This window comes from Haliotis rufescens, unplaced genomic scaffold (genome assembly GCF_023055435.1).
Source record: "Haliotis rufescens isolate VD_foot unplaced genomic scaffold, xgHalRufe1.0.p SCAF_23, whole genome shotgun sequence".
NCBI lineage: Eukaryota > Metazoa > Mollusca > Gastropoda > Lepetellida > Haliotidae > Haliotis > Haliotis rufescens.
Window position 1 is genome coordinate 6,906,161 of NW_025963924.1, and position 14,465 is coordinate 6,920,625.

General features: G+C 43.3%; 1 protein-coding gene across 4 annotated transcripts in view; it reads right to left on the reverse strand.

Annotated features, from left to right (window-relative positions):
* Positions 1-14,465, reverse strand: part of LOC124146535 (adhesion G protein-coupled receptor E1-like) — a 124,375-nt gene that overhangs the window by 3,004 nt on the left and 106,906 nt on the right. For all 4 annotated transcript variants that reach the window (XM_046516849.2, XM_046516851.2, XM_046516852.2 and 1 more), the window contains exons 8-16: positions 13,982-14,122; positions 8,946-9,040; positions 8,283-8,439; positions 4,989-5,216; positions 3,936-3,975; positions 3,153-3,250; positions 2,463-2,587; positions 1,467-1,735; positions 440-509 (exon numbers count right to left, since the gene is read on the reverse strand). In XM_046516849.2, the coding sequence (XP_046372805.2) occupies positions 440-509; positions 1,467-1,735; positions 2,463-2,587; positions 3,153-3,250; positions 3,936-3,975; positions 4,989-5,216; positions 8,283-8,439; positions 8,946-9,040; positions 13,982-14,122 (1,223 nt within the window). The remainder of the gene's footprint in view (positions 1-439; positions 510-1,466; positions 1,736-2,462; positions 2,588-3,152; positions 3,251-3,935; positions 3,976-4,988; positions 5,217-8,282; positions 8,440-8,945; positions 9,041-13,981; positions 14,123-14,465) is intronic.

Sequence of the window (14,465 nt, forward strand, 5' to 3'; positions counted from 1 at the left end):
TAATCAAGTCTGGACCAGACAACCGAGTGGATAACATCATGAGCATCGATACACGCAATTGGGATACGATGACATGCATCAACCAAGACAGCGAGCCTGACCGCCCGATCCCGTTAGTCGCCTCTTACGACAAGCATAGTCGCCTTTTTACGACAAGCATGGGTTGCTGAAGACCTATTCTACCCCGGATCGTCACGGGTCCAGATCTGTTGCTGATAATGTGATGTCGGTAAGTAGGCCATGCTATTGTAGAAATATTGTTGATAATGTCAAACGATACTCATCACGACTGTTGCTTTCAAGTAAATATATACTGATCTAGGCATTCTCATATCATGTTAAACTCCGTCTGGTGTTTAAGGGGTTACTGTGATGGGGTTAAAATACGCTGCGCGAACATGGAAAAAATAGCACAGCGCCAGTTCACTGATGTACTTACAAGTCATATGCGGGTCGGTAATTATTGAGGTCCACTGAGAGCGTGATCACAACTATCACCACGGGGACACCTGGAAGAGATATTTACAAACATGTCAATATCATGTAACTATTACGTGGATATCGTGTAAATATCATGTAAATATGTCGATATCTAGTAAATATTATGTAAATATCACGTAAATATGTAGTCTATACATCATGTCAGTATCACATGTAGTCGACTAAAGTAGCAATTCTCAACTGGCTGTGTGTGTGTGTGTGTGATCGGACGCTGCCGACGGGTGGTGCTCATGCTATCGACCAATACTGTCGAACACCAGCATGTCCAGCTGTAACATTACAGACAAGGGCCCGTTACACAGAGCGATCTTAGCACTACTGCTGTCGTAAGTCTTTGTTAAAGTATGGGAGTTGCGATCATGTTTGCCCTCTTTGGAACGGGGCCCCCAACGTTTAAAAACTGACATTCTGACTGACCCGCGTGGGGGATGCTTCTCGTGAGAGCGACACTTCTGACGTGACTGATGACGTGGAACGTTGATCACGCTGCAACCACTGATTTACCTGGCCCAGGCTCGCTTATTTACATGTCGCCGTGATAATTCTGGATTCTACCGTGAATTTGGAAAATACTCGATTTTGACTGGTCAATAAGAGGTTGTCAAATCACAATAAACTCCCTCTCATTAAAACAGCCGATTTGACGACGGCATCAACTCGGAAGGTAATATTCATAGAACAGTACTTTTTGCAGTCATTGTCGGTAGGCATGTTTAAATAATTCTACAATAAAAGGTTACAAAAGCAAAGTTACGGTTACTAATATTCAAAGGATGTGTGGCAATATATTTCGCGCAGAAAACACGATAGAAATCTACAAAGAGATTTAAATTAAACATTTAATATTAGTAACCTCAAGCTGCGCGTTCGGTTCCAAATTTAATTTAGCGCCGTTAAATTTACACAGTTGATCTGCTAACTGATTCGGCGTATAACCAACAATCCCTGATATACAATTGACCTACCCCATGCAACAACGCATCGCTTGATCATGTAGAACCTAGCATATTTGGCAAACACGGTGACGAGGGCTTGGTACATCTCCACCGCCTCAACCAGCATCCACATCAACGTCGTGAGCAGGAAGTAGTGCAGTAACACTGCGACGCCCATGCACAGCTGCTCGCCGTAGGTGGTGGAGCTCTGGGCGCCCATGAGGAAGGCGACGTTCATCAGCAGCATGGACGCGCAGAGATTCAGCAGAATCTTCCCCGACTTGTCTTTGTTCATACATCTGGTAACACAAATAAATACTTTTACTATTTCTCAAGATTTACATTAATATAAGACTTTTAAGTATATCTGATATTGATTTTGCCATTTGACACAAATCTAACTAAGTTTTAACTCTAGGATCTATATAAATTGAGTTCGAGACAACCGGAAATTCAACACATTCAGGTCCCAGTTCCACAAACCGATCGTAGCGCTAAGACCATAGTAACTCCATCCATGAACATATACTTGCGACGATCGTAGCGCTAAGGTCGACACATACGAATTCCAGGCAACGAGGTTTGACTGTAGTATAGACTTTGTAAACGTCTTTAATTGAATTATTGACAACAAAACACATCTTTTGGTGAATATGTCGATTTATAAAGGTGTTATATGATGGGTCACGTAGATGAATCGGGTTTTTCAATTCAATTTCATAGAATTTGTGAAAACCTTTGCCAGACTTGGCAATTAGTATATATTTCCAAGTGGTTTTGTCATCAACGATACTGGTTTCAGACGGATCTTCACGGGTCACTTCCAGAGCTACTGGTCTCGTTTACCTGAAGAGTGAGTGAGTGAGTATGGTTTTACGGCGCTTTTAGCACTATCCCAGAAATATCACGGCGGGGAACACCAGAAATGAGCTTCACACATTGTACCCATGTCGGGAATCGAACCGGCCGGGTCTTCGACGTGACGAGCGAACGCTTTAACCACTAGGCTACCCGACCGCTCCTTACCTGAAGAGCCCGTATGTGAGGATGGTGAGGATGAGGCCGATGAGGGAGATGGCGCAGCCGACGTAGGAGATGTAGGTCAGGATCTGTTCGTGTATAACGGGCGACGGGTGGGCGGGGTTCGGGTCCTGGAATCAACGGAGTGGTTAGTGTACAGTAAACTACGGTTATAACGAACTCAAAGGAGCCACTTTTTTTAGTTCGTTATAACCGTAGTTCGTTATAAGCATATGTATAGCAAATATACAGCAGTGGCCGGGACAAAAAAATAAGTTCGTCGAATCTGTTAGTTCGTTATAAGCGTGTTCGTTATAAACGTAGTTTACTGTACATTGTTAAAATATTGCTAATCACGGGTTATTGTGAGTTGGGTTTAAAACCGTATGAACAGTATACTATTAGTTATAATAGTTTGATGTGGAGGCAAGCCCAGAGTGATGCAGGTCTTAGACGTTTACCACTTTGGTGAGAGCACGGGTATGGTGCTGACACACCTAGAAACATAATCAGGACGAATTATTGGATTCGAACCCACGATCATAGGTTTCTGGCACTCTTGACGACCTCTGGTAGATGGGTCATAGATGAACTGTACACGAATGGTCTCAGAACGTGATATCCAACGAAATGGTAAAATAACGAATGTCTTAGGGTTTTTCAAAACACAAATTCCAAATGTGTCTATCCACTTACCATGAGTATGGCAAAGCTGGTGAGATGGTTTGTGTGACACTCGGTGGTGTTGTCGTCGAGCATTAACGTCGTCACGCCGTCGTACGACCACGTCCTATCTGCAATTACATGAATTAGAGAATGACATATTTGCAGAATCTCTCATAGCGTTTTCATTATCAGCAAATAGAACCTCTACCGAACTTTTTGCAGCAGAGAAACCTACAACACTACTTTACTTTTACAAATGAGAAATTTCGATATGATTTTAAAAAAGTGTTTTTTTCCATTTTTTAAGCACTAAAATGGTTATTAATGTGTTAGATGATATGATGAATGCGATCAAATCTGAGTGTCGAGTGAATAATTGTTACACCTTGGAAAAACTACAACTGGCCTCACATGTGGTAACTATATAGGCGGAGTAGTCTCCCTTGCACATGGTTCAATTTAAAATCGATAAATATGTTCTAAATTAAAACAAGATACCATCTTATTTTTCTGTGTGAAAGGTTTGAAATTATTTTATAATAAATCGATAAATATGTTCTAAGTTAAAACAATATACAATCATATTTTTATGTGTGAAAGGTTTTAAGTTATTTTATTATTTTATTAAAAGGGTTATTTCAGCGCTCAAGACTAATCTGACAAATTAAAACAGTAATAGAAACTATACTCTTATTGTGTAGGAAATGGTTTGGATTTCCATTTGATATGGAAGAGTCTGCATACACACAATACGATGACGTCATTGTCAGTGGCGCTCGTCAATTAATGAGGGTGACATGGAATTCAACTCACTTTCTGGGTCCCAGTAAACACAGGAGTGATTTCTGCCAGCCTGCAATGCAGATACATAACATTGTGGTGATTGATAATATACAGTTACACCTGGTTAACTCGAAGTCCTGGGGACCATCCAACACGTTTCGAGTTATCCATAATTCGAAACAAGCGGAGCACGCAAAAGACATGATTGCTATCAATTTTCAACGGGAACTATAATGCCACAGAGTTGAACTATATTGAGTTTATGGACTTCGTGGTAACGGGGATGGGAACTCTAATGCCAAAGTCTTTAACTATGTCGAGCTAAAGGACTTCGTGGTAACGGAGATGGGAACTCTAATGCCAAAGTCTTTAACTATATCGAGCTAAAGGACTTCGTGGTAACGGGGATTGGAACTCTAATGCCAAAATCTTTAACTATATCGAGCTAAAGGACTTCGTGGTAACGGAGATGGGAACTCTTTAACTATGTCGAGTCATAAGACTTCGTGGCAACGACGTTTCATTGTATGAACGTACTATTCAACATCTCTTTGTTTGTCACGATATGAATGAAATACAGCCGATGCTACTTTAAACTTTAACTCACAAACTCACTATTTCGTTATTTACGTTAGGTATAAAAAATGTATCTTTATTAAGAGTGAGTGAGTGAGTTGAGTTTTACGCCGTTTTTAACAGTATTCCAGTTATATCGAGGCGTGTCAGCTTAATGTGGGAGGAAAGCCCGAAGTGATGCAGGTCTCAGACGTTTACCACTTTGGTGAAACCCACGAGCACGGGTATGTGGCTGACAAACCTAGAAACATAATCGGGGTGAACCGGGATTCGAACCTACAATCATAGGTTTCTGGCGTGCCCAAGGGACGCAACTCTGCACAGCGAATCGCGGCGCCTTAGGCGACTGGGCCACCCGTGCCCTCTCTTTATTAAGAACAAATGATACTTCCTTTCTTTCAGTCATCTGCAAAGTTGGATAAAACATTCTCCCCGATCTATTTACTCAATGTAACAATTATATCTAACACAATACATTGTACAGTCCTCTGTGGAGCAGTGTCTCACCTCGATATTACGCATTTTGTAGATTATTGGGGTGGACAGGTTCTTGACCACTACACCCTTCACGATAGTCGTGACGACACGCTGGTCATCCAGTCCTTCTGGGAATCGGTCGGAGGGGATAAAAAACATTGACTTGCGGTAGCCGATAAACTGGACCCTCAAAGGCAGGCGTCCCATGCTGCTGGCGGATTTGATCGCCTCTGGTGGCAGGGTGATGGACAGACCACTCTGGAAGAAAAACATAACTGGGTCACATACAGGGGGCGCTGACATGATGTGGGACCGGAAGTTGAGATAGATGGAGACAGGAGGATGCTTCAGGATGATTTCTCACAGAATCTCACATTCCAGATATTTTGTCTCTTTTTGAACGAGAGTGGGTTAATGTTCAAATTTAGGGACATTAGAGTGAGTGAGTTGAGTTTTACGCCGCTTTGAACAGTATTCCAGTTATATCACGGCGTGCCAGCTTAGTGTGTGAGGAAAGCCCGAAGTGATGCAGGTCTCAGACGTTTAGCACTTTGGTAAAACCCACGAACACGGTATGGTGCTTACTAACCTAGAAACAAAATCGGGGCGAACCGGGATTCGAACCCACGATCATAGAATTCTTGCGTGCCCAAGGGAAGAATCTCTGCAAAGCAAATTGCAGCGCCGTAGACGACTGGCCCCCCGTACCCCCTTGTAGTCAAATGGGGTTTAACGTCACGTCCAAGATTATTGCTCTTATATAGCGACGTACCTGCACGTGTGTGTGTGTGGCTGCTTGTACTAGTCCGGACTAATGCCGATTATTTTGTGGTTGCCCACTGAGATACCATGCCGGAGTTTAACATGAATACCCCACTCAGACACAGTATACTGACTCCGAGCCGACCAGTCCTTTTTAGCCTCTTAATGCCGAGCTCCAGACAGGGTAACAACAGGTAGTCAAAGGACTAGTAGTCACAACATAGACATGGTTGTAGTAATAGTAGTAGTAACAGCACAAGTAGCCATCATTGTACTGTAGTGTAGTAGTGATAGTCGTGTGAATGATAGCAGTTTGATTTTGAGGGAGAACAGAGAATATCAGCAGTAGTCGTAACTGTAGTATTTAAATTTTGGAGAACTTGGGACAAAGAAATGCCTATTTGCACCAATGCAAATATCTTTATCGCAATAGAGTTGCCTCCCTTAGAACGAGCCCAAAGAACGCATAAATCAAATATATCCCTATCGCACTTTCTAATTTTATCGAAACTTCCAAAATATTCGAGATAGAAAAGTATCAAAGTATCATTGTATTTCATCGGAAAACTCCAATCAATGTTGCGCGGTAAATCCAGTGTCTAACCTATTCATCATAAAGATAAAACCTAATTATATCATGGTTATAAATATACGATGAGGATGGAAATACGGGGATGCTGGCAACTGCCTCTCGTTAGATACCCCACGGGAAGACTGTAGCAGCACACTGCTGTCAACAATTATGTTGGGGAAACAACGAGCCAGGTGACAATCATTGTTTCCAGAATACATTATGATACACAATAAGTCACTGTAGACACTCTAACCACACAACAACGACCTGGCCTCACAACACAAAGGCTAATTAAGCGCATCATAAATAAAGGATAACTTCACACGTGAGAGATATTTCTTTGTCTAATTGCGTCAGCTGGGCCTGACCCCGCGTGCACTGGGGTGTGTGGGGCACGTCCTGCTCTTGATTACCTGGCGGACTTGAGTCTTCACCTTATCTCTGTCGTTCTCTGGGGAGGGAACCATACACCAATCTACATCTTGGTGCTGGCAGTCAAGTCTGGGACGAAACGAGACTAACAACATGATTGTAGGCGCTTTTCTTTCTTGGGGTGATCAAACAGTATCCTCGGCACAAAGGGGCATATTTATACCAAGGAGCATATTTGTACCCGGGAGACTCCCCTGTACCAGGAGTATATTTATACCAGGGAGAATCCCTTTTACCAGGAGTATATTTATATCCGGGAGACTCCCCTGTACAAGGAGTATATTTATACCCAGGAGACTCCCCTTTACCAGGAATATATTTATACCCGAGAGACTCCCCTGTACAAGGAGTATATTTATACCCGGGAGACTCCCCTGTACCAGGAGCATATTTATACCCGGGAGACTTCCCTGTACCAGGAGTATATTTATATCCGGGAGACTCCCCTGTACCCGGAGTATATTTATACCCAGGAGACTCCCCTGTACCAGGAGTATATTTATACCCAGGAGACTCCCCTGTACAAGGAGTATATTTATACCCAGGAGACTCCCCTTTACCAGGAATATATTTATACCCGAGAGACTCCCCTGTACAAGGAGTATATTTATACCCGGGAGACTCCCCTGTACAAGGAGTATATGTATACCCAGGAGACTCCCCCGTACCAGGAGTATCCCCTATCTCCAGACGGGTCACCTATCCAAGGTCTATGCCTTATCCAAGGAGTATCCCCTATCCCAGGAGTATCCCCTATCCCAGGAGTATCCCCTGTCCTAGGAGTATCCCCAATATCCAGGAGTATCCCCTGTCCCAGGAGTATCCCCTACCCCCAGGAGTATCCCCTACCCCCAGGAGTATCCCCTGTCCTAGGAGTATCCCCTGTCCCAGGAGTATCCCCTGTCCCAGGAGTATCCCCTGTCCTAGGAGTATCCCCTGTCCTAGGAGTATCCCCTGTCCCAGGAGTATCCCCTACCCCCAGGAGTATCCCCTGTCCTAGGAGTATCCCCTATCCCAGGTCTATCCCCTGTCCCAGGAGTATCCCCTACCCCCAGGAGTATCCCCTGTCCTAGGAGTATCCCCTATCCCAGGAGTATCCCCTATCCCAGGTCTATCCCCTGTCCCAGGAGTATCCCCTATCCCAGGAGTATCCCCTATCCCAGGCGTATGCCCTACCCCCAGGAGTATCCCCTATCCCAGGAGTATTCCCTATCCCAGGAGTATCCCCTATCCCAGGTCTATCCCCTATCCCAGGAGTATCCCCAATCCCCATGAGTATCCCCTATCCCAGGTCTATCCCTATCCCAGGAGTATCCCCAATCCCCAGGAGTATCCCCTATCCCAGGTCTATCCCCTATCCCAGGAGTATCCCCAATCCCCAGGAGTATCCCTATCCCAGGTCTATCCCCTATCCCAGGAGTATCCCCAATCCCCAGTAGTATCCCCTGTCCCAGGAGTATCACCAATCCCCAGAAGGATCACCTCTACCATAACCTATGAACCAAGCGGCGTCTGAACTGAGAACAATCTGTTATATCCCTATATCTCCGACCTACCTCCACAGTGTGGTTGCCGTCAAGGAGTTGAGGTCGGAAGGTCACAACGTTGTTGTCGTCCGGCGAGAGGTCCATGGCTCTGATGTTGACGTTGGTGGACATGATGGGTTCTGTGTTGTTGGTGGAGGCGCTGTACGTCTCCAACAGCTGCACCAACCTGCACAGCATCAATATCAGCATCAACATCAGCATCAAACTGAGTTCATGGCTAGATGGGGCGCTACATTTCTTCATCACAGTACAATGTGACTAACACTCAGTCTAATACTTAGGCCCTATTTCACAAAGCGTCCCTAACGCTACCACTATCCTAAGCCGAGGTTAAGATTTGGGAACAGCCATCAAGAACTTGTTATTTTCTTAATTCATTCTGCGATTAAAAAAACACATATCGTTTTTCAGAATGGTAATGCATAGGTCTATCACGTACAATGAGTATAGGGAGTACATGGAAAAAACACAGTATCTCAGAATGAAATACAAAGTAATAGATTCCTAATATACTACCCAAATTGTGAAGAACACCCGATTCTCTCATATTACTATAGATACTCTCATACTCTGTCATGACATGAAAGAGTCGATCGTTCTTTAACTTCTTTTGTGTGGATTCCTGAGCATCGAGTGGTAGTAGACTTTTGACTTCAGCGTTCCAACACTGACCTTTGACTTGTCTTGTTTTTGTTGTCACACTCGATGCTGACGCTGACGTTCACCTCGGCGAGGTTGCTCACCACTGACGTCATGCTGTCGGCGATCTGTAAACAACGTTACATTGTAAACATTTCATTTTTCTCGCTACTAAACTTTTCTTGTTTGTGAATCTGAGGACAAGTTCTAATTGATATGAGTGAGTGAGTGAGTTGGGTTTAACGCCGCTTTTAACAGTATTCCAGTTATATCACGGCGTGTCAGCTTAATGTGGGAGGAAAGCCCGAAGTGATGCAGGTCTCAGACGTTTATCACTTCGGTGAAACCCACGAGCACGGGTATGGTGCTGACAAACCTAGAAACATAATCGGGGCGAACCGGGATTCGAACCCACAATCATAGGTTTCTGGCGTGCCCAAGGGACGCAACTCTGCACAGCGAATCGCGGTGCCTCGGGGCGAACCGGGATTCGAAGCCATCTAATTGATATGAAGCCGCCGCATTTCTCAGTGCAGAGTTGCGTCCCTTATGGGGCTCAAGTATCCTATGATAGTTGGTTCGACCCCCAGATTTGACCTGAATGTATCATTCTGTAGGTTTGTCAGCACCAGATTGTGTTGGGGTATTTCACAAAAGTGGCAAACGTCTGATACCTAAATCACTTCGGGATTTCACGTTGCCAAACAAAATACCGCCCTCACTCACTCACTCAGTGGACAAGTATATACGGTGAATGTACTGACTGTCCTAACAAGTCACTGACATTAATAACAGCTGTCCATCTAAATTTTCTGCTGGCCACGGGCCAAGGGACAATCAGTTATGTCGACTCTGCTCTGCTATCAGTTTGCGTAAAACCTTTTCCATCAACAACCAATGAGGTCATATGTGTCTGCGCATGTACATAGCTGACCTTCACCTCGTACCGACTTCACGTCAAACAAATAAATATAAGACGTCAACGCCGGAGAATAACCAGTTTCGATTTTCGACAAAACCGAGTTATCAATCTAAAGCAATGTGCATTTTAGTTCCGAGGGGCAAGTGAGCAGGTGGCGGCACATTGGCTTAAGTCCTTACAATTCGCTTTACAGAGTTACGTCCCTTGGACGTGCCAGGATATCATAGTCATGAGTTCGAATTCTAAAAAATCGCTCCGAATGTGATTCTTAATGTTTCAGTGGAATATCCATGCTAATGATATTTCACCGATGTAGTCGTTGACTGTTCCTTCACAGCGGGTTTCCTCCGACGTAAAGCTGACATGCCGTGATATATCAGATACCGTTCAAAGCGGCGATAAAACCAACTCACTCACTCACTTATTCAGTCAGGATGCAGTCTCGTGAGAGTTTACATTACAAGCTCGGCGGGGCGGTGAGGTAGCCTAATGGTTAAAGCGTTTGCTCGTCACAACTAAAGCCCTGGTTCGATTCCCACATGGCTACAATGTGTGAAGCCATTTCCGGTCTCCCCCGCCGTGGTAGTGCTGGAATATTCCTAAAAGCGGCGTAAAACAAAACTCACTCACTGACTACAAGTTCGGCCAAACAATTTACATAGAAAATGAAATGTTTAAAAAAAAGCGACAACAATCCGTATTAAATTTTAAATCAGAAAACATGTCAGTGCGTATGAGCGAACGTGTCTGCGTATGTGTGAACGTGTCTGCGTACGTGCGAACGTGTCTGCGTACGTGCGAACGTGTCTGCGTACGTACGAACGTGTGTCTATGTGTTGTTAACGCAAGTATAAGCTACATAGACACTTTGTTATGTCATCAGTGTTGAAGCCGGCCCGAGAACTGTTTTTGTCATTATCACAAATGTGGCACACGTTAAGAGGGAAATGCATCGTTGTACTATAAGAAGACTAACAACTTGAAAATCTGCCAACATTTAAACTGGGACACGGGTTCATAAAAAGACCGGCATATGGATCTACTGGTGGTATTTGAATCATGTTACCTTCACTAGGGAGGCTATTATTTTATAACTCGTTATCGCTAGTTACACACATAAAGCATGCCAATTTCTGAGGTTAAGCGGGAAATTAAGACAACGTTCTAGCTAAGTCTAATTCTGCCCATATGTGCGACCTCCTGGCCCGCGGTGCGAGTTATATGCACGTAGTACCTGCCACATTGACGACGGTACAGCACAGATGTGCGAGGAGCTGTTTTTGTAGTTCCTGCAAAACTATATTCTGCATGATTTGTTTGTTTGTTTGTTGTTAAATGCCGCATTCAGCAATATTCCAGCTATATGACGGCGGTCTGTAAATAATCGAGACAACCTAGTGAATTGATAACATGACCATCGTTCCACGCAACTGGGATACGATGATATGCATCAGCCATGTCAGCGAGCCTGACCACCCGATCCCGTTAGTCGACTCTTACGACAAGTAAGGGTTGCTGAAGACCTATTCTCTACCCGGATATTCACGGGGACAAATGATATGACTCTGTTCCTGTGACCATATCGGGCAGAGAAGCAGAGGAAGCTATAGATAGAGCATTTCAAAAGTCAAAAGATTTACAAAACATGGGAGTCGATAATGAGTTTCAATTTTTTGTATTTGAATTAGAGTATGTCACTTTGTAAACAAAATTAATATGTTTTTCATAAAATGAAAAAATGGATATGATTTCAATTTTTTATGGATATATATTTAGCGGCGCAGAACATTTTCCCAGGGGTTTTTATAATTTTAAGATGTAGAGGATCCCCCCAAAAAATCTTCACACAACGAAAGGACATTTTCCTGTGTGGGAGAATGTCTGTCCTCTGTTTCATCTTACACCATGCCTCAAACAGGTGTTCGTGCAAGACCGTCAAAACACGTGTGCACAACAAATGACTATCGACACATCTTTGTTTGAAACCCAACGACATCCGGGTTCGTTTGACGGGAACAACAACTGGAGATGGGGAAGATGGATATTGTACGCGATGTGCAAGTCAATATGGACATTCCCACAAACACAACACTCCCCGTCAAATGAGCATGCAGCAGCAGCTATCTACCGGGGGTAAAGGGGATTGGGACGACGGCGTGAACGTCTCCCAGGGTGAAGGAGGACGATGCGGTTGTGACACTATGCAGGGATGGGAGGCAGGCAGTCTATCAACTTGTTTACCGACTAAAATATTCGATACTAAAATTGCTCCAATTATGTTATATGGGGCTGAAATATGGAGTTTTGAAAACTGCAAAGAAATAGAAAGTATCCATGTACTTGCTTGTAAACGTCTGCTAGGTGTTAAAACGTCTACTCCCAATCATGTTGTGCGAGGAGAGTGTGGAAGATACCCACTGTACATTTCTGCGTATAAACGCTGTATAAAATATTGGTGTAAACTTATGTCCCTACCAAATTCACGATATCCTAAGAAAAGTTATGATATGTTATTTCAGCTAGCCACACATGGTAAAACTAATTGGGCTACAAAAGTCAAAACTCTTTTATACAGCCTTGGATTTGGATATATATGGGAGAACCAATATGTTATTTGCCCCGAATCATTTATTTCCGAATGTGAAGATCGGTTAAAATTTGCTTACGAACAGGACTGGCATTGGTCTTTAGCAAATAGTTCTAAAATGTTCCATTATACACTTTTCAAAAATTCATTCAGTCTAGAGTTGTATTTGTCTGCTATCACTATCAACAAATTTCGTGTTGCACTAGCCCAGTTTCGCTGTAGCTCCCATACTCTCCATATTGAGACTGGTAGATACGTTAATACTCCACGAGAGCAGAGATTGTGCAATAGTTGCAACCAAAGATATGTCGAGAATGAATATCATTTTTTATTAATTTGTAACGCTTATGATGAACTTCGTCTTCAGTATTTACCACAGAAGTATTTTGTACATCCTACTCTTGCTAAATTCAATATGCTTATGGCGGTAAACAATGAAACTGTAATTAGAAATGTTGCAACTTTTATATACCATGCTATGAATGTTAGACTCCAAACACTAAGCCTATAAATGTTTATGATGGACCAAATATTGTACCATGGGCCGCTGGCCTACACATGTACATGAATAAAGAATTAGAATTACCGACTCACAACGATGTGTGAACATATACACGTTATGCCATAAGCTAGATAGTATCTATTCTCAGAACAGGGGCCAGGGATACGGAAGGGAAGAGAATGTTATTGAGTCTCGCTTCATTACTTCCAGGCTTGAGTAGATTGTGTTGTGATGCACTCATGGTATAAACTAGGAAAATACCGCACTGGGTGACAGTTTGCACATGGGCATTATCATAATATAACTGCGATCATTTTTTTTAAAGATATGGACAGAGCTCCAGATAAGCTTTTGGTGTTGTGGGTATTTTACCCATGCATTTTAAAATCATTGGGTATCAGTAATTCTATCTGCGTAATTCAAATTTCTGTTACCCACTAGTTTTTACACATGTGGGTATTTAAGTTAAATATTTAAAAACACTATTCATCTAGTCCCTGCAAACTGGTGTCGTGTGGGTTCGAGAGCTTTATAGGACTCAAAAATACCACGATACTTCCACAAGAAAGTGTGATGGCAAATGATCATGATGTAACTGTCATCGTGGAGTTGCTGATTTGCTAATCGAAATACGCAGGGTTACTTCACAATATTTTGATGATACGCCAGTTTTATTTTTGTAGGGTATCTGTAATGTTCGTTGCGTATTTGATACGCTTGGATTATATTTTACTGTGTATTTCTGCATTTCTGATGCGTATTTCACGCAGATACGCAGCTTATCTGGAGCTCTGTATGGATATATCTGTGTTGACGACAAACTGTAAAATTCTGACAGATTCGCTGCTTATCGGCGCTGTCATAGTTATCGCATTTGTAACATTCATATGGTTCGCTAAGTTGGACTATCAAAGTGTCCGGTCGGATATAAACCAATAAGTTGTACATTGCTTGCCATGTAAAGTTTGTTTGTTGCTTGCAGCCTCACTCCAGATTCTAGCTACATGGACCACATAAGCCAGTGATTGGTATGACGAGACAATGACGACATGACGTACCTCTGCGTTGCGAAGCGAGTAGCTGAACACCTTCTCCAGGATATTTGTAAAATTAGCCAGTTGGTCAGCGCCAATCTGTGAGGGGTTAGAGGTCAGCGACTTCAACTCGTTCAGCGTCTCTCCAGCCGCCAGCAATCCATACTAGACAACAAAAAACAAACAAACAATATGACCGCTGGTCAAGTCTGGGCATTACGAACATGTTAAGTGCATCAGGCAACTTTCTTTATGTTAAACTACAACTTTTGCTGGTGCTGCTACTACTAAGTCTGCTACTACCACTACGACTACGATGACAACGACTTCTACGACTACCACCACTTCTACTACTACCACTGCTACTACTACTTCTGGGACGGTCGGTTAGTCAAGTGGTTTAAGCGTTCGCTCGTCACGCCGAAGACCCGGGTTCGATTACCGACATGGGTACAATGTGTGAAGCCCATTTCTGGTGTCCCCCCGCCGTGATGTTGCTGGAATATTG